Source organism: Sinocyclocheilus grahami, unplaced genomic scaffold (assembly GCF_001515645.1).
Source record: "Sinocyclocheilus grahami isolate Dianchi unplaced genomic scaffold, SAMN03320097.WGS_v1.1 scaffold231.1, whole genome shotgun sequence".
Taxonomy (NCBI): Eukaryota; Metazoa; Chordata; class Actinopteri; order Cypriniformes; family Cyprinidae; genus Sinocyclocheilus; species Sinocyclocheilus grahami.
Window position 1 is genome coordinate 1,119,017 of NW_015505410.1, and position 23,238 is coordinate 1,142,254.

At 38.0% G+C, this 23,238-nt stretch overlaps 2 protein-coding genes and 1 pseudogene across 3 annotated transcripts; 1 reads left to right on the forward strand and 2 right to left on the reverse strand.

Moving 5' to 3' along the window:
- Nucleotides 1-550: 550 nt before the first annotated feature.
- Nucleotides 551-22,328, reverse strand: LOC107597403 (gamma-crystallin M2-like). 2 transcript variants are annotated; one of them, XM_016288455.1, is made up of 3 exons: nt 22,251-22,328; nt 1,016-1,258; nt 551-887 (listed from the first exon to the last, which is right to left on the reverse strand). In XM_016288455.1, exons 1-3 carry the CDS (start codon nt 22,254-22,256, stop codon nt 615-617), a joined length of 522 nt encoding a protein of 173 aa, XP_016143941.1. In that variant the 5' UTR covers nt 22,257-22,328; the 3' UTR covers nt 551-614. The 2 variants fall into 2 exon arrangements, with proteins under 2 accessions (XP_016143941.1, XP_016143938.1); XM_016288452.1 differs by lacking the exon at nt 22,251-22,328 and adding an exon at nt 1,840-1,885.
- On the reverse strand, nt 9,626-10,528 carry LOC107597400 (gamma-crystallin M2-like). Its single transcript, XM_016288442.1, has 3 exons — nt 10,425-10,528; nt 10,069-10,311; nt 9,626-9,968 (listed from the first exon to the last, which is right to left on the reverse strand). Exons 1-3 carry the CDS (start codon nt 10,452-10,454, stop codon nt 9,696-9,698), a joined length of 546 nt encoding a protein of 181 aa, XP_016143928.1. The 5' UTR covers nt 10,455-10,528; the 3' UTR covers nt 9,626-9,695.
- On the forward strand, nt 11,274-11,841 carry LOC107597412 (gamma-crystallin M2-like; annotated as a pseudogene).
- Nucleotides 22,329-23,238: the final 910 nt, after the last annotated feature.

Sequence of the window (23,238 nt, forward strand, 5' to 3'; positions counted from 1 at the left end):
TTATGATGTTCATTCATGTTTATTTCGTGCTATGACTAGTAAAGAAGAAGAGGTGATCGGTTCACATGCCGCTTGAACTGAGGTGCTACAGCAATCTGTCATGACACATTAAAGAGCCACAAAATGGTATTTATTGTTTGAATTTCTTTAAAAATGGCAAAATTGGAAAGCTGAGACTTTGTTTCATACTAAAAGTAATCTTGCTTTGTCTTTGTCGGCGCGTTGTCACTTTCCTCTTTGCTCCGCAATGTATTTTTCACTTTGGGAGAACATAATGTATGATGTGAGAGTGCCATGGCTTGTCAGACTTAGCAACAGTAACTAAGGTGGGCGGGTTTTTGTGAAGGGTCAATTGATATCCAAATTAAATAACATAAATGTTTCAATAATATTATTCAGTTGGATTTAACTATTATGCCTAGCTTGGCTGTACTCATAACTTGAATAGCATTGTGTTCTTTTATATTTTAGTATTTTATGTTATTTGAAAGTTTATGTCATAGGATATTTTTATGTGGATTATTCATTAATACAGATCAAATATTTGCATTAAAGAATGTTCAAAACAAATGTTTAGTGCTGAAGAGAAATTATTTTATTGACCCTTTAGAACACTAGTACCAGGAGTCCATGATGCGCCTCATGCTCATGAATCTCATGCCACCCATATTGCTGAAGCTCCTGTACTCTCCAGGCCTGAAGTGCCACATTCTGCCTCTGTATTGGGGCTGCTCATACATGAGCCAGTGGCCGTCCATCACATTGCAGGACTGGCAGTGAGACATGCGGTAACGGTCCATGATGTTGTCACAGTCATCCATCATCTCATGCATCTGACCCATGAAGTTCTCCCTCTCGTAGATCCTCATTCTGTAGGATCCCCTGTGCTGCAGTGAAGAAGTTGTCATCGGGTGATTTAGTTTTAGTAGTTTATAGTGTCTATTCTGAATTTTGATTTTTTTTCCATTAAAATAAAGTTAATTTATTACAAATGCAAAATGTTCATGGAGCTCACCATAGGGATCATACGGCAGGATCTGATGCAGTCATTCATTCCAAACATAGACATGTAATCAGCATAGTCTCCCCTCCTAAAGAAATACTGATTTCCCATATAGTTGGGACGATCATACATCATCCAGCATCCACTCTCCACTTTGCAGGAGTGACAGCGGCTCATGTAGGAGGAGAAGTCACCACAGTCGCTCATACACTCATAAGAGCGACCCTGGAAGTTCCTGTCCTCGTAAAAGATGACCTGGGACAAACATAAAAATGTTCAGTATTGACTGAATTACTATTTATCAACACTATATTAAACATTACCCAACACGATATCCAATTGAATTTTCAAAAACAATTTGTTGTATTGAAATGGGAGTGCTTTTGTTCTATATCAGTAAGAAAAGAAAAGCAATCAGTTATCAGAAAAGCAAACAAATCATGTAGTTTAGTAAGGTGTTGTGGAATTGCTTATTTGGTAACACTTTACAATAAGGTTCATTAGTTAACGTTAGTTAACTACTTTAGTTAACATGAACTAAGCATGAACAATACTTCTACAGCATTTATTAATCTTAGATAATGTTAATTTCAACATTTACTACTGCATTATTAAAATCAAAAGTTGTGCTTGTTAACATTAGTTAATGCGCTGTGAATTAACATGAACTAACTATGAACAACTGTATTTTCATTAACTAACATTAACAAAGATTAATAAATACTGTAATAAATGTATTGTTCATTGTTTGTTCATGTTAGTTAATGCATTAACTAACATTAACTAATGGAACCTTATTGTAAAGTGTTACCGGTTATTTTTTGGTCTTGACTTACCTTTCCGTGCATGGTTGCTGTTGTGGTTATTCCAAATTTGCTACTATAATGACAGCCTGCTGCCTTATTTATACTATATGGACTCCGAAAGAATTTGTATTCCTATTGTTTAAAAAGACCTTAGTCAGCTGCATGGTGTAGTGTGTTGTACAGTTTGCTACTGCAGACCTGAAAGGGTTATTATTTGAAGCCTTGTGGTGGAGAATATTAGAAATTTCTGCTTGTAAAGCAATGCCAGTGACAAGATCGCACACTACAGCCAAAATACAGGTTGTACTAAGTATGCTTTTGTAACCTGGGCCTGTGGAGGAAGTTAACAAACCTGTATATTTATTATGTTTCTTTTTAATGTGAACTATAATAGGACATTTTTTTCCTTTTACTTGTTTGAGTGTTAGGAACAGAGTGACTCTTGCTATAATGCCCTGCACGGGCCTTAAATGTAGGCCCTAGCCCGGCCCTGGCCTGAGACTCTTAAGCCCTAGCCTGGCCCTTGTCTGACAGCTCATCAGAATTCTCGGCCCGAGTTTGACTGGAGCCTGTGATGGTTTTTTTCTCCTCCCCATTACACAGCCTACTGTTGCACCCATTAAAATAGTTCAGTTTTGTTTTTAATGGCAAAGTGGTTATATTTATTTTCGTTTACCACATGTTTGATAAATTTAGCCTTCTCGAATCAACACTTGACTTTCCTACAATATAAAACACTTCAAGCTTATCACAATGTTTGTTTAAATGTTTAACTTACATAAATGTGGTCTGTTAGGTGCATATCTAAGTGTTTGTGCAGTTTGTGGAAGCTAAAGCATGCTTAATGCATAGAGGTGCAATCACTTTCATTTCCCCCCCAGTAATAGTAGAAACAACATAAAATGTGCAGTCATTTTTGCTCATACAGATAAGAGTAATAAATCATTTGAAACTATAAAGTCAACTTTTATTTGTGTACTATCAACAAAACGTTGTGCTTTAGTAAAATAAAGAAAACAAACAGTCTCCGTCTCCGTGAGCGTGGAATGGCTAGCTACCTTATAGGCCTATATTTAAAGGCTCATTATGGTTTAGTATATATTTATACTAAGTAATTAAGTAATTAAATGAATATAAAACTACAATTAGTCAAATAAAGGCTTAAATGAACGACTAAAAAAATCTTTAGTCGGGGGCAGCCTTAGTTTTAAAAGGGTCATATGATATGATTTAAATTTTTCCTTTCTCTTTGGAGTGTTACAAGCTGTTCGTGAATAGATAAGATCACTAAAGTTGCAAAGACTAAAGTCTCAAACCCAAAGAGATATTCTATTTAAAACTTAAGTCTCGTCCACTCCATGTCTACGTCACAATGTGGGAAGATTTGCATAACGCCGCCCAAATGTTTATGCTAAGAAAGAGGTGTAACTTCTATTCTCACTATAGTATTGTTGCTGCAGCCGCCGCCATGTCGTGGAGATGCTGTGTGTTTCGTTGTGAAAGCGAAAATACTTTGTTTGGCCTTCCAAAAGAGGACACAACTAGAAATCAAGGTTAAGTTGTATTTACAACACTGTTCCAGAACAGTTCATACCAAATATTTGTGTGTGTGCAACACATGTTTCAGAAAGGCGGGGCATAGAGGAGCAACAATAATGTGCAGTATGTGGAAAATAATGTGTTTTTTGAACCTTAAACCGCATAAACACATTGCATTACACCAAATAAACTTCTTTTTTAGCAACGTCATATGACCCCTTCAATCCAGTTCTTCTTTCTTCTATAACTTTTCCAGCTGCACTCAAGGCTCGCTACTGCTGCTGGTGGGGACACTAAACATTGTGCTAGCCAGTTTTGACAGTCATGGTAGCCTGGTCTTGTGTTGTTTCCACCAGCGCAGCTCATCTTTTCCATCACCTTAATTGATGAATGCCTAAAATTTAAAAAGAAGAAGCCTAAAATAGCCCTATGCCCAGCCCGCGTGTGAGCTATGACATGAAAACTGGCCCGAAGCCCAGCCCCAGGGGTGTAAATAAGTCGGGCCCCGTTGGGCTCTGAGATCTTGCTAGCACTCATAACAAAAATGTATATTCTTATATTGCTGTTATGAGAAGAGCTCTAAATCAAATGTTTAAACTTTGTCACTAGAACTTAAAAAATTTAGCTATAACAATTTATAATTTGTAGTTCTGGGAATAGATTGTTGATGATTATCTTGTTTTTAAAGAAGGCTGTCAGCAGTTAATTGGAAGAGTTGAGGGAGACATAACATGGCAGAGCAGAGAATGCCTTTAACAGTTTGCAAGAATCCGTGTATCATTCGATAATTAATTTTTTGATTTAATATTGAAAGTAGAAAAATGAGAAAACGGCTCCTTTTTCGTTTTTTTCCAAAAAATGGGAAACGAGAATTCAGCTTAAATTTAATTTTTTCGTGCAGGGGTAGAAAAATGAATAAACAGCTTGAATATTCGATTTCTACATGTGGGCGGGAATTAAACGCCCCTTTCTGCTGATTGGTCAGCCGAAGATCAAAGTGCCATCATCAGTTCTTCTGCAGTATCACGCAGCAGAATAATAGTCCTCTGCTGCTGCAGTTGTATGGATCCTTAACGCATTTATTGCAACTACATTTAGTCTTTTTTCATCAAATTAACAGGCTAATGAATAGCTTGACACAACTCATACCGGGGCAGAGTCTAGACAGGGCTTTCTTCTGTGTAGATATAAATTATATTCTTTGCATCAGCTGGGCATGGCAGGGTATGATATGACAGCTGTCATAGCCTACCCTGCTCACCAGTATAAGTCTGTTTGTTTAATGAATGAATGAATGAATGAATGAATTCATTTGTTTCAAAATAAGTATTTTAAACACTAAGACAAAAAGGAAAGAATAATAAATTGGCTTGGGTATAGGCTTATAATGTTCACGCAAGAACTGTAATTTTGACTGACAACCGGAGAACAACAGATATTAAATAGCCTACTGTTAGAGTTTTATAATGTAGTCTTGTGTTTTATTAAAATGTATTATAATTGATATCTCAAAAGGATATGCACTTGTGCTCGGTGTGAGCTGCTGCGCACTCGCACTGCAATGCAAGATTTTCATAAAATATAATAACTTGCCATTTCGGTTTGTTTCTCACCAAACCCTCAGTATACCTTCAGAATGCTTGGAATATACGCCACGAGATGCATATGATTATTTTACGACAGATATGCATCCGCTTAAAAAAAAACAAAAAAAACAAAGTCACCATTCTCTGCCATTAAACTGGCAAGTGCGGGTAGGACATTTTTGTGTTATTAAGTAATAAGCCTTTAGAACAACATTAAGGTGAGTAGTCACTCTAGTTCACACAGTTCCAATAAATTGCAATGGGTTAAATAAACTCAATAAGCAGACAGACGCGACTACAGTCAAGCGCAGATCAGTATTGAAGTGCACAGGAAATAAGCAGCAGTCATATTTAAAGCAATTTAAATTAATATTGAGTACTGACTGATGTTCACTTGGATTTTTTCCCCATCGAGGGGAAATAACTTAATACTCTGTCATTTATAGTCGTATGGTAAAATGTATATTTTTATTTGTGTAACGTTACGTTCAAAATAACTACAAAATGCCTTTGAAAAATAAAGAGAACAACAGAATGCGCTGCTTTAGCGCGTCTCAGTCTCCTTGAGCATCTTTCTGGCACATGCCACACACATGAGCCACAGCGAATACTTGTCTTTTAAAAGGCTTAATTTAGATTATTTGACGTTAAATGCATCACATAATCACTTTGGAATAAATCACAGTAGGCCTATATATCATGATAAAAAAAGCGACTTTACAGTCTGGAAATACTTTAGGCTATAGCAAATTATTTCGCGGAACACCTATCACATTAAGAACTGCTGGTCTACACAGAAGAAAGCCCTCTGCCCCAGTACGAGTTGTGTCGAGCTATTTATTAGTCTGTTTGATGAGAAAAATATGAAATGTAGTTGCAATAAAATGGGTAATTAATCCGTACAACTGCAGCAGTGGAGGACTATTATTCTGCTGCGTGATACTGCAGAAGAACTGATGACGGCACGGTTTGATCTTCGGCCGACCAATCAGCAGAAAGGGGTGTTTAATCAAATATTCCACGTGCAGAAATCAAATATTCAAGCTGTTTATTAATTTTTCTACCCCTGAGTGAAAAACGAACATTTAAGCTGAATTCTCTTTTTTCAAGTTTTGGAAAAAAAAAATGAAAAAGGAGCCGTTTTCTCATTTTTCTACTTTCAATATTAAATAAAAAAAACGAATGATCGAATGATACACAGATTTGCAAGCACTGTTGATCTGGTTGTTGTAGTATGACCCACTAGATGTCTTGAACTCTACAAGACCTCCGAAGGTGTCTTGTGCTATATGGCACCAAGACATTAGCAGTAGATCTTTCATGTCCTGTAGGTTGCAAGGTGGAGCCACGTGGATCAGATTTGTTGGTTCAGCACATAGATGCTCAGTTGGATTAAGATCTGGTGAATTTGGAGGCTAGGGCAACACCTTTAACTCTTCATCATGTCCTTCAAACCATTCCTGAACAATGTGTGCAGTGTGCATTGTCGTGCTGAAAGAGGCCACTTCCACTAGGGAACACCATTGAGGGGTGTACCTGGTCTGCAACAATGTTTAGGTAGGTAGTATGTGTCAAATTTAGGCCCACATGAATGGCCAGACCCAGGGTTTTCCAGCAGAACATTGCATCACATTCCCTCCACCGGCTTGTCGTCTCTCAGTGCATCCTGGTGCCATCACGTCCTCAGGTAAATTAAACACATCTGCATGGCCATCCACATGATGTAAAAGGAAACAACTCTCATCGGATGATGTTACCTTCTTCCACTTTTCCAAGGTCCAGTTTTGATGCTTGCATGGCTATTGTATGCACATTCAACGGTGGACAGGGATCATCATGGGCAGTCTGGTTGGTCTGCGGCTACGCAGCCCCATACGCAGCAGAGTGTGATGCACTGTGTTTGTGACACATTCCTCCCATAACTATCATTAAAATGTTGTGTGACTTGTGCCACAGTATAGATCTTCTGTTGGTTCGGACCAGACATAATAGTCTTTGTTGCTCTCATGCATCTATGAGCCCAACACCCTGTTGCCGGATTGCGGTTTGTCCTTCCTCTGACTACTGTTGGTAAATTCTCAGCACTGCAAACTAGGAGCATCCCACAAGCCTTGCTGTTTTAGAGATACTCTGAAATGAAATGAACTTTCCCTAATCTTTTGAGAGATTTGGGAGAAAGTAAAGAGAGCAGAGGGTATTCCTGTGTCTTCTGGCTGAATTCATATTTCAGCCAGATGCAGGATATTTAAAAAATTGCTGGTGATGATGAGTAATTTTTATGATTTTTTTTATATGTACCCTCTCTTTTTCTTTTATGTCCTCAGTCAATTTTTTTACTTGTTTTTATTTGCCTACAATGAGGCAAATAAATGACTTGTTTTGAAGACTTGGTTCTAGGATTTTTTCTCTTAAAGGGATAGTTCAGCCAAAATTTAAAAATCTATTTCTTTCTTCTGTTGAACACAAAAGAAGATATTTGAAGATTGTTGGTAATAGTTGCTGGTAGCCATTGATTACCAACATTCTTCAAAATACCTTCATTTGTCTTCAACAGAAGAAAGAACTTCATACAAGTTTGCAATGGGTGAATCCATGATGACAGAATTTATTTTAGGGTGAAATATCCTTTTAATTTAACAAAGCAATACAAGAATCCATAAACATGAATTAAGGTGCGTGTTTCTGTCACAACAGTTATCATTCCTGTTGGCTGTTTTGGTTCATACTCCTGGATTTGCAACTGTTCCAGCTTGTGTGTGTGTCACGAATCCAGTCCATGAACTTCCGTCTGTTTGCCATCAGAGGTCACCCTTCTCCCATTACATTGACTCTCACACCACACAGACTGTTACACATCACCCTGGACTGCATTTCCCATCAACCATTGCACTGATTACACACACACAGCTGAATGTACTGATCACACACACACACACACAGCTGAATCTGATCAGACATGCTACTTAAGCCATGGACTTCCTCTCTCTCACTGCCGAGTATTGTTCTGCATTTTTCACTCCCCAAGTGTTAGCTGCCTTACTGAGCCATTCCGTGTTTTCTGTTTTCGTCTCATGTATTGTTTAGCGTTTATCACTCCCCTAGCGATAGCTACACTACGGAGCCTGTTTAGTTTGTCATAGCCTCACCTTAGTCTTGCCTTGTCTGTGTTCTCGTTTCTTGATCTTCGCCTGTGTCTCTCGGATTCCTCCTCTCGTTTGCCCTATTTTGATACTGTTTGCCCCTGCCTGGACCTTGCCTTGTACCTGGACTTATCCCTCTAGTCTCGCCCCTTTGATTCTGTTTGCCGATCGTTGACCTCCGCTAGCCTTAGGTTTCTTCTTGTGTCTTGCCCGCCTTATACCTGTCTGCCATTCTATGACCCATGCCTGTTCTATGACCTGTCTTCTGCTAATAAATAGCTTGCACATGGATCAGCACGTCTCAAGTCTTGTCAGCCCCGTGACAGTGTGCATGTCTTTCTGTCTATAGTGTTTGCTTTTTTTTGGTATTGTTGTCCCTGTTATCTCTTTCTTGTTTTACCAGCCCATGTCTCACAACCTGTTCTGTCACAGCCACAATTTTGCAGTTCCTGCACCAGCCTCAGATCCTTCTACTAATGAGATTGCTGAACCATCTACAATTACTGCTGATATTGTATAGGTCTATAAGCCGATAGCCTGTGTCTTACAGTCACAGGCCATGGGCTTGCATTGTCACTTTTTGTGCCCTTTACCATGCCAAGTTCATGACATATATAATTTTTTCCCCCACCCCACAATATGACCTAACTGTGATATGTCACGTGCAGAGCGTTGTGGACATTGACTGTTCTACAGTATGTATGCAAATTGACCATGTGCGATGTGGTCTGAGGTAGTACAGTTTACAATTTGCAAGCTTAAATAATTGACTATTAGTTATGTTGGCTATAATTTAATAATTCTGTTATATATATATATAAAAATACACTTTTTTTCATAGTCATGCTTATTGTTTACTGTCAGTGAAAGTTAGTAATGACTGACTTGTTTCACTTGGTGAGTCAATGACAAATTTATTTTACTCAGTGAAAGCCTTGCTAAGATACAGATATTACTTCTGGCATGACTTCATGTCAGATTCATTAGCATATTTATAGGTCAACCATTTTATGCACTATATATATACATATATATGTATGTGTGTGTGTGTCTGTATATATATATATATATACTGTATATATTGTGTATATATACTGTGTGTATATATATATACATAAGATGGTCTGACCCAAATTGAGTGAAGATTAGTTTAATTTGGAACTAGATTGGAAGTATATTGAGTGAAGTTGTAAGATTTCTTTTTTTTTTTACCACTACGTGATGCTATTGTTTATTTATTTGATAGGGACAATGCATGCTAATGAACATTTGTAATAATACAGAATGTAAACAAGCCGGATTATAGCAACATTTCTAATTTACATCCACAGTCCCTAGGCAGGTACACATAAAGACACAGACTCAAATACACATACAACAGTACATAAAAGACTAATACCCCAACAAAAATTTAAAATTTCTAAGTAAAATATTTACACAACTGATTCGCCATGCTGTCTCCAACTTAGTCAAGTACCCATAGGCCATCATTTTTATTATGTTTTACTAGATTTAATTTCAGTACATTAAAAAAAAAGCTAAACAAAGGTGTTTTAGAGAGTTGTTCAAAAGTACTTTATTGTCAAGTAACAATTATTCTCACATTAATAGAATTTACTTTTTAATAGAAGGAATCATTGATACGTCTCATGCTCGTGAACCTCATGCCACCCATATCTCTGAAGCTCCTGTACTCTCCAGGCCTGAAGTATGACATCTTGCCTTTGTATTTGGGCTGCTCATACATGACCCAGTGGCCGTCCATCACATGGCAGGACTGGCAGTGAGGCATGCGGTAACGGTCCATGATGTTGTCACAGTCATCCATCATCTCGTACATCTGACCCATGAAGTTCTCCCTCTCGTAGATCCTCATTCTAAAGGATCCCCTGTGCTGCAAATATATAAACAGAAATGTAAAAATTGTGCTAAATTATTGTAAGAGCATTTAGCAACCAACTCTGTGGCAAGTCACGTATGTAGCATTCTCTTACCATAGGGATCATACGGCAGGATCTGATGCAGTCGCTCATTCCAAACATAGACATGTAATCAGCATAGTCTCCTCTCCTAAAGAAATACTGATTTCCCATGTAGTTAGGACGGTCGTACATCATGAAGCAGCCACTCTCCACTCTGCAAGAGTGGCAGCGGCTCAAGTAGGGGGACATGTCGGCACAGTCGCTTGTGCACTCATAAGAGTGACCCTTGAAGTTCCTGTCCTCGTAGAAGATGACCTGATGAGATTAAACATGAGGTTACTAGGAATTCTGAGGTACGCATTTCAGTAAATCTTGCATTCTACTGGAGAGAGAAAGGGAAATTTTGTCATTTCATTGTCATTACTTACCTTGCACATGCTCATGGCTGTTGTAGTCATTTTTTAAACTGATTTGATGCTCTTCCATTTACACTGCGTTGTCCTCCTGCCAGGTCTCACCCTTACTTTTATACCCGAGCGAATTGAATAAAACTGTGTGCTTGCTATTGAGATTGAGGACAACCTCCTGACTCAGCAGATCAGTATGGAAGCATTCAGAGTGCATTCATTGTGGCACATTTTGACATAACCTACAATTTGTATACGCTTTCCACAATAACGTTTTTCAGACATTTTGAAATACTGCTTTTCAATGTCTTTCTTTTTGTAAAACACAATGTTGATCTGTTAAAACAGGGCTTGTTTATATAGCTACTGCATAACTATTGATTGTTGAAACCTGTTGTGTGATTAGCTTTTTAACTCCTAAATAATGCTTTAAATGTTAAACGTAATAAACTATTAATACTAGAAAAAATATTATTTTAATAATAATATTATTATAATATTATTATTAAAATTCTTCTGTTTGGAGATTATAATACCTCAACATTTCAAAAACAATGACACAGCACAGATGTTTGGTAAATTTGGACTTTGAACACATCAAAGTCAAAGTCAAAATAACTGATTTCCCTTTTCCCAATACTTGTAATTTTAAGTGAAATGCTACTAATGTATATTGTAAGAAGATCACAAGCATCTACATACATTATCTTTTTAAAAAGTTTATTAATTTAGTGAAGCATCACTGATACTTAAAAATAAAAACAATAGTACATCTTTTGAGATGCTGATTCATTCCTTTTAAAAGCACACAAATGTCTCATTGCTTCTTCTGTGTTCCAAAATAGATTATCTTCTACTAGGACAGGAACTTCCAGGGTCGCTCTTATGAGTGCATGAATGACTGTGCTGATTTTTCCTCCTACATGAACTGCTGTCACTCTTGCAGAATAGAGAGCGGATGCTGGATGATGTGTGATCATCCCAACTACATGGGAAATCAGTATTTCAGACTATGCTGATTACATATCTATTTTTGGAATGAGTGAATGCATCAGGTCCTGCTGTATGTGCCCTATGGTAACAGAATAATGCACACAAATTTACTCCCCATAAAGCTGTTCACTAAATGCTCTTATATCAATTTAGCACAGACTGTAAATTTCTATTCATACCTTTGCAGCATAGGGGATCCTTCAGAATGAGGATTTACGAGAGGGAGAACTTCATGGATCAGATGTACGAGATGATGGATGACTGTGACAACTGCATGGACCGTTACCGCATGCCTCACTGCCAGTCCTGCCATGTGATGGACGGCCACTGGCTCATGTATGAGCAGCCCCAATACAGAGGCAGGATGTGGCACTTCAGGCCTGGAGAGTACAGGAGCTTCAGCAATATGGGTGGCATGAGATTCATGAGCATGAGGCATCAATGATTCTTATTTTTAAAATGTAGATTGCGCAAATTTTTCTTGAAAAAGGTGGTATTAAAATAAAGTACAGTTCAACCAGTGCCTACATTTAAGGTGCACCCAGTATTTTTTTTTTTTTATAAATAAACAGAAGTGAAGTTTTTTACAAAACCAAAAGGCTTGTTTGTTAATAGACCTGATGTCCTGAGTTCACATAACTAGCTGCTACTTGCAATTTGACAGATCTGCTAACATTAATAACAAAACAACATTAAATATACATAGCGTGATGCATTGGTTCAGTGTTATTTACAAAACATAAAAAGAATATGAAAACAATCCAACCAAAATGAGGATAAGAAGCAAAATTAAATGCCCAAAGCAGTCCCTATTGGAGCAATAAGACATACTGCAGCGATCCGCAGCTCCCGCAACTTTGAGCCTAGGACAAGCGGCAGAACTTGAAGTGATGAGTATGGTAAAATAATGACTATGGCCATCACACCATTAAATTCCTCTGTTCAAGACACCATTACAACACAGGAAACGTTCTGAGAGAGTTTGGGAAAGAGCTTGCTGCAAAGCAAGAACATTTGTTGAGATTGAAGCAAATAATATTAATGATTTTGTTATTGCTGTGTGTAGCATAACATGAAGGGAAAGCTTGGGGAAAAAGAAGATACACTTTCAGAGTGAAGCGGAAGCAGTTAACAAACTTCATGCATCAAAGTCCAAAGGAAGAACTGGGGGAAGAAGAATATTTGCAGTATTTATCCACTGAATTTTGTTAAATTATAGCCAAACTATAAAGCTATAAGTTTATAAAGCTATAAACTTGGCTAAGCTCATATAGTGAGATAAGACAACTGGTATTTTCTGTATTAATTCAAGATTAGGGTCTGTACCATATGGATGAGAGAAATAGGATTTATTTAGTTTTAGTTGATGTTGATTTATGAAAACCACAAAATAAAATATAGGAATATTGGGTTGATATCACTGTAAAGTAAACTAAACTAAAAAAATTGTTAGATTATGTGATGTACAGATTTCACTAGACAAATATTTTTACTTTAAGATTAAGGTCGCTGACTTTAAACTTTTTTTTGGCAGTAATGTTTGTAGGTTTTATGTAAAATATCCCAGCCTTTTGTGTCAGTGATACTTAATTAAGAATGGATGGACAAACACAGGGATGGGCAATGTCGGTCCTGGAATGCCGCTGTCCTGCAAAAACTCACCTGCCGGTAGCCTTAGTAATTCTGAAGACATTGATTAGCTTGTTCGGGTGTGTTTGTTTAAGGTTGGAGCTAAACTCCATGACCGACATTGCCTATCTCTGGACTCAAAGATAAAATGATTGTCTCATTTTTATTTTCTATGTTTGGCCTGTAGGTGTCAGTATAGTGTCAAACATGAGGTAAATTAGAGCCAGTCAAACATAACTGATTGCACCTTTAATCAGTTTGTGTGATACAATGAACAAATGCTGATGTCTCTGTCATCAGCAGTCCACCATGGAAATCCACCAAGGATTGAACTGTGTTTTTAATTTTGGAGAAGAGACTACATTGGTATGCTGGCCTTTTTCCCAATAGGCCGAGTCACCTGGCATACTATGACCTCTCCAACATCAAGCACTCAGATCAGTGTCACAGCCTTGCTCTGGCTCACTTGACGTTTTTTCTAATTTGCATAGATGAGTAAAAAATAGTTTTGTTCTCTGCAGAATCTTTAAATTGAACTCAAAAGTCTTGTTTTCCTGCGCTTCTTAATCCATATGCCTGCTTTGACTTAAAGGGTTTTTTCCCTTAAGGGTTGGTGTTTTGGAGTGAGGCTGCTCAGATGATGTGATACTGCCTTTGAACCAGCTTTGAAATCAGGGTGTCAAACTAGAGAGCTGATTATATCTCTATCCTTACAGTGGTGCATCATGTTTTAAAACATCTAGAGGATCCCAAGGCTTATGCCAGGTTGCTTTCTTGATCTGAGCTCTGTTTTTAATACCGTGCAGCCACACCTTATGCTCTCCAAACTAAATAGTATGGCTGTTAATCCATATGTGACCCTGGACCACAAAACCAGTCATAAGTAGCACGGGTATATTTGTAGCAATAGCCAAAAATACATTGTATGGGTCAAAATTATAGATTTTTCTTTTATGCCAAAAATCATTAGGATATTAAATAAAGATTATGTTCCATGAAGATATTTTGTAAATTTCCTACCGTAAATATACTGTATAAAAAAATGTATTATCATTAGTAATATGCATTGCTAAGGACTTCATTTGGACAACTTTAAAGGCGATTTTCTCAATATTTAGATTTTTTTGCACCCTCAGATCAGTGGCAGTTCTAGACCACAGTAACTGTGGGGTGCAGGCAGGGGCCACTTGTGCTTTTAGGGGGCACACATTTAAAATTCATCATGCTCAACTCGTCATGTGACACATAGCACTGAATAACTGATATAGGCTTATGTTTTATTTATTTATTCCTTTTTATTCAAAATCCCAAACGTGTTAACTATATCATGAATCTTGATTCTCAAATATGTGTAAGTAAATGCATTTTGCACCTTTATAGATTGATCTATAATGGGCGATGGTCAAAGCAATAGTGTTTTATCTATTAACTATGCATAAAAATCTGTCTTTTTACTTAAGTACCAGATATGGGTGTCATGCCATAAAATATTTTTAATACGACTGACTTTGTATTTAATGTGAATTTAATAAAAACGTTCTAAGTTACTAATTATAACGCTTTCATTGTACAGAAAGAGAGCAAAGAATATTTATATTGTCAAAGAACATTAGGCCCATCACTGACTTCAGTCTAGCCAGAGTTCAAGCACTCTCAAAAACTCCCATTATAATCATTGAAGCTGTTTACACTCTGAAAAGAATATCTTACTTACATTCGTATACGCACATCTGCACTTTGTTGTTTCTGATGAGAAAATTCGCCAGAGAGCAGAATTCAGTCAGGGAGCGCACACACTGAACAAAACACCAATCTGAACGCCTCTGATTGGCCATTGCATTTATACGCTCAACAGAATCATGTGTGATTGATTTTAATGTGCAGCCCCAAAAACGCGTCTGTCTCTGGCTCTGCACCAGTAAGTGAACGCAGATTTGAATATAGCAGCTGGTGATGTTTTACTTTTTTCCATTACTGCCACCCACAGGACAAACTGCGCATTGTACCCAAAATTGTTTGGTGTGATACGATTAAAAATTTAGGGGGGCCAGAGGGGGGGGCCAAGCTTGTTGACAAGGGGGCACTTCCTGTCATATGAGGCTGTCAACTTCCTACCCCTACTTCCAGGAAGCATGGCGAAGGCAAACCCTCCCAAAGAAGTGTAATTTACTAATGAATACTAATAAGTATTAAGTTACTAATAAGTATTTTTTGTTGACACTTATATATATATAATAAATGACGAAAAGTCATTGCATTTTTGTCAACTTTTAGTCATTACTTTTAGTAAAGGAGCAGATGCTTGCGAGCTATCTTTCACCATCTTCAGCATCGTCCCTGAATGCCACGAAGCTTCCCACCAGGCCCGTTAGGCTGACATCTAGTCTGGTTGGGAAAGCTTATACGGCGGCAGGTCAGGCTGGCGCATGTTTGCACACCATGGTGGTGTTTCAAGCATACCAGGCTGACCTGCTCATGGACCTGGATGACAGGGAGGAGGAGGAATTCGACGTGGTAGCTGATCTGCGTCGGGCCACAGATTTATATAATATATATATACTGTATATCCACACCAGTGTTAATTTTGACAGGCATCTTTGATTTAGTCTTAGTCTTTATCTTGAGACGAAAATGCTTAATAGTCTTAGTCACATTTTAGTCATTCGAGTCTTTCAGTTTTAGTCGACGAAAAGTCATTGCATTTTTGTCAACTTTTAGTCATTATTTTAGTCAAACTGCAGTTACCAACATTTATTTTGGTAGCTATTTTATATATAGTCTTAAAACAAAAATAGTCATTAATATGCCATAAAATATTTTTAATACGACTGACTTTGTATTTAATGTGAATTTAATAAAAACGTTCTAAGTTACTAATTATAACGCTTTCATTGTACAGAAAGAGAGCAAAGAATATTTATATTGTCAAAGAACATTAGGCCCATCACTGACTTCAGTCTAGCCAGAGTTCAAGCACTCTCAAAAACTCCCATTATAATCATTGAAGCTGTTTACACTCTGAAAAGAATATCTTACTTACATTCGTATACGCACATCTGCACTTTGTTGTTTCTGATGAGAAAATTCGCCAGAGAGCAGAATTCAGTCAGGGAGCGCACACACTGAACAAAACACCAATCTGAACGCCTCTGATTGGCCATTGCATTTATACGCTCAACAGAATCATGTGTGATTGATTTTAATGTGCAGCCCCAAAAACGCGTCTGTCTCTGGCTCTGCACCAGTAAGTGAACGCAGATTTGAATATAGCAGCTGGTGATGTTTTACTTTTTTCCATTACTGCCACCCACAGGACAAACTGCGCATTGTACCCAAAATTGTTTGGTGTGATACGATTAAAAATTTAGGGGGGCCAGAGGGGGGGGCCAAGCTTGTTGACAAGGGGGCACTTCCTGTCATATGAGGCTGTCAACTTCCTACCCCTACTTCCAGGAAGCATGGCGAAGGCAAACCCTCCCAAAGAAGTGTAATTTACTAATGAATACTAATAAGTATTAAGTTACTAATAAGTATTTTTTGTTGACACTTATATATATATAATAAATGACGAAAAGTCATTGCATTTTTGTCAACTTTTAGTCATTACTTTTAGTAAAGGAGCAGATGCTTGCGAGCTATCTTTCACCATCTTCAGCATCGTCCCTGAATGCCACGAAGCTTCCCACCAGGCCCGTTAGGCTGACATCTAGTCTGGTTGGGAAAGCTTATACGGCGGCAGGTCAGGCTGGCGCATGTTTGCACACCATGGTGGTGTTTCAAGCATACCAGGCTGACCTGCTCATGGACCTGGATGACAGGGAGGAGGAGGAATTCGACGTGGTAGCTGATCTGCGTCGGGCCACAGATTTATATAATATATATATACTGTATATCCACACCAGTGTTAATTTTGACAGGCATCTTTGATTTAGTCTTAGTCTTTATCTTGAGACGAAAATGCTTAATAGTCTTAGTCACATTTTAGTCATTCGAGTCTTTCAGTTTTAGTCGACGAAAAGTCATTGCATTTTTGTCAACTTTTAGTCATTATTTTAGTCAAACTGCAGTTACCAACATTTATTTTGGTAGCTATTTTATATATAGTCTTAAAACAAAAATAGTCATTAATTCTTCTCTCTTTAGACCAAATCAATTAAGCTTATGAGAAATTTGAATCAAGGATTGAATTTGGAAAAACTTGAATAAATGATGACAGTTTTCATTTTTGGGTGAACTATCCCTTTAACAGTAGTGAAAAGGGAGCAGCTAATACAAATTATAGTTGTTCATATATAATATAGATAATATATATAATTTATAAATTTTGAAAAAGAAGCACAATAAGACAAATACGAAAGAGATACAAATTAAACTCATTTTTCAGATACAGTAGATTTACTTAACATTTGTACATTTATTTAACATCTTTTGATGGTTAACATTAATGACAAGGATAGGTACTTAATAAGGAATGCTGTCCCTTTAAGACGGAAGGCATGCATGCAATACTGACACAAGCTCAGTTTTCACCCACCTGTTTCACTTATTCCATAACCGACTGTATTTACGTGAGATACTCTACACGATAGACATTTAGACCGTGTGTATTTGAGCACGGAGAACTAGGGATGGGTACCAAAACCCGGTATTTAATCGGTCCCGGGGCTAAATTATGAAAGACTGGAGTATCGATAAGCTCTGGCGTTAACTGTTCTGCTATCGGTACTGGAGAAATTAAGAAAACACACATACATTTATTATTGCTATCCACCTTTTTCTTCAACGCGGAAGTAAGCCTATGGGTGAGACTTCCGGTTCATTAGCCGCTATAGGTAAATAACGAGGAGAATAACAACGTGCAGTAAATGGTAAAACTGACTCCGAAACGAACAAACAAATTACACTTTGAGCTTCGGGCGCATGTCCAAACGATCAAATACACACAAAAATATGTCAGAATGGCCGGCTTGGAGAGTATTGACTTGAACACAGTTTATGTCTTAAGTGGAGGAGAACAGTTGGGAGAAAATCCGATGTGTGTCAATATATTGTCTTAAAGTGACAGACTGGCGCTTGGGCCATCAAAATGCAAATCTGCTCTTAATCTGAATAACGTTATAGCTTTAATATGCATTAATCTATAAATACATACAATGAAAACTATGCAGTGTTCATTTACATTTGATTACTTTTAGATTTCTTTTGTAGGCTATTACTTACCTGAACAGTAATGTTAGTAGAACTTCATGGGGAAATGACAGCACTGTTTATTTCATTTCATTTGTATATTTGTTTTATTGTATTTGTCAGCTTGTCACACATTCAAATATGAATTTTAAGAAAAAAAAAACCTGGGGAAAATAAATGCAGAACATATTCACATAGGACACTAATAACACGACTATGTATGAAACCATTCAGAAAAATTTGGGCACACATTTTGTCACGTAAATCAAAATTTTACGAACGCACTCTGCCCATTATGTCAGTCTGTTAACAGTCAACAAGTTGATATTGCTCCAATGCACAGTTCTTTGCTCTTGACTACCTTTATATTCCAGTACCAGTTCAAAGAGTGTGTGTTCCCTGTTGTATATGAATGCCTGACTCAGCAATACAGTGCAGTGGCCATTTACATTGTCAACTGTGTTCACCATTCTACACGTGACTAGATCATGCTTTCCACCTCTTCCAATTTTTGCCTTGTTTTTTTTTTTTTTACAACAAGAATGAGGGGAATGTTTTCAGTCTGTTTTCCCAATTAATTTAAAATGTTTTTGGCACCCAAAAAGCTTTGAATGTGTACATGTGGACGACACATCCAAAGTATCTAGAGCTAGGTGGTTGCTCTTGTATTTTGTGCTGTCATATTTTCATAATTTAGTCACTATAAAATAAAAATACCCAAATACCAAAAATCCTCTTTGTGGTGCTTCTGAAGTTTTATTTTCCAATTTTTCCCCCAAGCATTTTCAGAATTTTCACTGGCCCCACCACAAAAAGAATAATAAAAACATTATAATAAACAAAATCATAAAAAATCTAATTACAAGCAATAGTACAAATAAATGCAACTTGACAAAGATACAAATTAAATAAACAGTGCTTTTCATAAGGTTTCACATACTATAGGTCTAACAAGTAGTACTCAAGTACAGAATTTGAATAAAGTAGTCAAATGTAAAATGTAATACTGCATTGTTTTCGGTGTATAAATTAAATATAGGTTCATATTTATGTTACAAGCTTAAGTTATTCAGTCAGGAGCAGAGAGTGACTTTTCTCATTGCCTTTTATTGTTTAAGGACACAGCAGCAGATATATTAAGTTGTGGTCTCTTCAAGACCTAATGTATGGATCCAATACTGTATAGTGATGCATTGCATTTTCTTCCTCAAATGTTTATATTCACTTAAGATACTTGCCAAAGAGGGCATTTTGGAATTACTTTGTGTGTATTTGTCTGTTCAAGTGCAAGAAGACAGGAAGTAGAACTTAATTCAGTATTTGCGCGCTGCCTGGGAGGTGGCTTTCTGTGTGTGCATGTCGGCTGTTGCACAAGTACCAAATTGAGTTATTTTTTGCATCTTTTTGCACTTGGCAAAAATTGCTTGAATGTTTAAATTGCAGTTCCCCATACTGGCTCCTGGAAGAATTTATGGGATATTTGGCTTCATGGTACAGCATAGTGAGGAGAATCGGGAACATTTTGAGATGGAGATAGGGAATAGTTTTGGGAAATTGTACCAATCATTCTCAAATCAATCATAGTGTGTGGTGAGCATGTGTGCTACCAATGACCCTACAATAATCACAATTTTTGTACTTTTATTTACATAAATTGGGGTAGAGTATGAAACAAACACCATGTACTTAAATTAAAATGACATTTAAAGGGATAGTTCAAACAAAATTGGACCCCATTGACTTTCATTACATGGACAAAAACACATTTTTCAAAATACCTTCTTTTGTTTCACACAAGAAAGAAAGGCATACATGTTTGTAGTGGCATGAAGTTGAGTAAATGATGACTGAATTAGCCTTTTTTGGGTGAACTACCCATATAAAATATTATTTTAAAAGTTGTTTTGGAGATACAGTGATCAAAGGCCGCATTTACACTGCAGTTCTTCATGCCCAGTTCTGATTTGTTGACTATCTGATTTTTCTGACGAGACCAGCTTACATTAAAAGTGACCCATATCCAACATCTGCTTTTACACTAGGCAAAACAACCCAGGGTGGATACCGACAGGTTTCTAGGTCTGCAATATAAAACCAGCCCAATTGCCATTTAAAACTAGCCCAATCACGTTTTTACACAGCTTTCTCCTCCAGCGGGTGTCCCACTCCATCAAAATAGTGAGGCGGAGAGATCGCTTTAACCTGCAAACTAAAAAACAACCCACGTCAATAGTGTAAATGGAGCACAATTCTGCAGGAAACCTGCGGACTTGGCAACACTGCAACACCGCTCCTGGACCACCCTCCGGGGAAATGGTGGCGCTCGCTCCCCAGCATCCCGGTGTTGGGCCGCATCTGCCAGCTTGACAGCCTCCACCAGCTCGGAGGTGGTGGTTGGGCTCCTCATCCCCACTGCCTGTCGGTGGAATCGGGGAAGGGCTCGGAGGAGACGGTCAATCACCACGCGCTTCGCCTCCTGTATTGCTCGGTGGAGGAGGCAGGAAGAGCGAAGTATGCACGCTGTACTTCGCCCGTCAGCAGGGGAGCCAGCACCCGTGCCCAGTCATCGTTATGCCATCCTTCCATGGTGGCCGTCGCTTCAAACATTTGTAAGAAGGCTTCTACGTCATCATGAGGGGTCAGCTTGGGTAGCAGCTTCGCGGCTTGTACCCGGGGTCCGGCAGCGGAACGCGTTTACGCGGCGGCGGCACGCAGTGCCGCGAGTTCCTGCTCCGTCTCTCCTTGACGGGTGGCGAGGCGCTCAACTATTTGTTGCTGGCGGATGCTAACCTCGGTGAGCCGCTGGAGGATTTCGTCCATGGTGGGGGAGGAGCGCTCGCCTGTGACAGAATCCGGAGACAAAAAACAAGGAAAAAAGGTGAGGTGAAGAAGATCGCTTGTCGGCGATTCTTCACTGGTTCGCCCGCATTCTCCACCAGTGTAACGGGGTGAAGAATCACACGACAAGTAATCTCAATCAATACCCCGGAGGGTGGATTTATTGGGGTGATGGATGTTAGTGAAAAAGGTCCAGGTAGGTGCTCCGGTGCTGTGAGTGCTCTCTTCCGTCTTCCCAGTGCAGAGGGTCCGTGCAGTGCTCCTGTGGGGCTGGTCGGTCACACGCTGCTGTCTGTGGGAAAAGTGAGAAGGCGAGTTAGTGCTCAGTCTCATGGAGGAATCTCCTCGATGGCAGGGCAAGCGTGGCTTATGTAGCCGCCGCCTGATGAGGTGCAGCTGTGACCGATCAGCCTGTGATGATGATGGCCAGGTGTTCCGCGCTTGTTTCCAGGGCGACGCGGATGAAGCCTCGGGATGCTCATCACAATATCTTATACAATACCAGCTGAAGTATCACAATACCAATTAATATCACTATACCATGCAGTATTGTGTTAATTCATAATTCAGATCTACAAAATGAACTGAATCTTCATAAATGCATAGATGTAAATGAAAACAGATCAGGCATTCCAGTAGGTGGCATCAAGTCTTAATTACTGTGTCACTAAATAATTTATTCAACCGATTCATTCAAAACAGCTGATTCATTTAGGAGCGAAGCAAGTGACTGTTTTTTGATTGGTTAAGTGAATCATTGATTCTAAAAAAGAATTCATTCAGAAATGAAACAAAACACTGCTTAGTGTTGCTTGGAGAAGCGCAACAGTTCTGCTTTTTTTCTAATTTCATTGGCAAAATAGAGCTAAACCATCATTATTGGCAATGTTGTGTCTAAAATGTAATTTAATATTAACTTTGTATTTATTAAATCGCTGTATACAATCAATCCCATTTGTTGTGCTGATATTAGGAAGAACAGCACTCTTGCTTGTGTCATATTGTTGAACTATCACGTTATAAAAAAAACAAAATAAGGACTAATACAGGAGCATTTTTCTCCCATATCTTGAGGGCAGCATGTTAAAACACATAATTCATGTTGTTAAAATGTTATTTCTTAGTTGTTTTAAGTAATAAATACCACATTAAAGTAAGTTAAGTGAAACTGTATGGAATAAGTGCTGGAACGAGGTTTACCTTCATGTTTGCGCTGGCTGATCCTCAGTATTTCCACAAATGAGAAGCTGAAGCTGATTCTGCTTGTGGACCGACTGCTGTCACCCCTGCCTTTATACTAGACCAAGACTAAAGACTACACAGCCTCTATTGTTAGTCAATTCCTGACTGTGCAGGTTAGAACAGAGGCCATTAAAGCATGGTATGTAGATTTTTGTCCTCACATTTTCAGGAATCTAGAATTTCTTAAGTTTCTATTTGTTAAATGAAAGAGTTGTAATAAATACCACATTAAAGTAAGTTAAGTGAAACTGTATGGAATAAGTGCTGGAACGAGGTTTACCTTCATGTTTGCGCTGGCTGATCCTCAGTATTTCCACAAATGAGAAGCTGAAGCTGATTCTGCTTGTAGACCGACTGCTGTCACCCCTGCCTTTATACTAGACCAAGACTAAAGACTACACAGCCTCTATTGTTAGTCAATTCCTGACTGTGCAGGTTAGAACAGAGGCCATTAAAGCATGGTATGTAGATTTTTGTCCTCACATTTTCAGGAATCTAGAATTTCTTAAGTTTCTATTTGTTAAATGAAAGAGTTTGAATGTGGAACACTAAGAAAAGACTTAAACAAAGAGTGTCCATTTATTATATTGATTCAGATTTTTCTATCATTCTTTTTTTTGTTGGTACTTAACGGTACTCTTTTCAAAATGATGCTCATAGGCATCTATCTTCTGATTGCCCACCTTCAGTTGAAGTTCTGCTACACACGACTTGGACCATGATTGATCCATTTTTAGTCCAACTGTAATTTCATTGGAGATCTTTTTTTATTTCATTTGAGACCCATTTTATGATGTCACTTTTGGTTTTGTACTTAAACTACTTTTATACATTTGAAGTTCTTGTTATATTCTTTTTGAATCTGTTGCAGGTTCATATCCTAATAATTTCTAAAATAGTCTTTTTTTAAAAAGTATTTATTAGCTTTTAAGTATTTATTGTAACC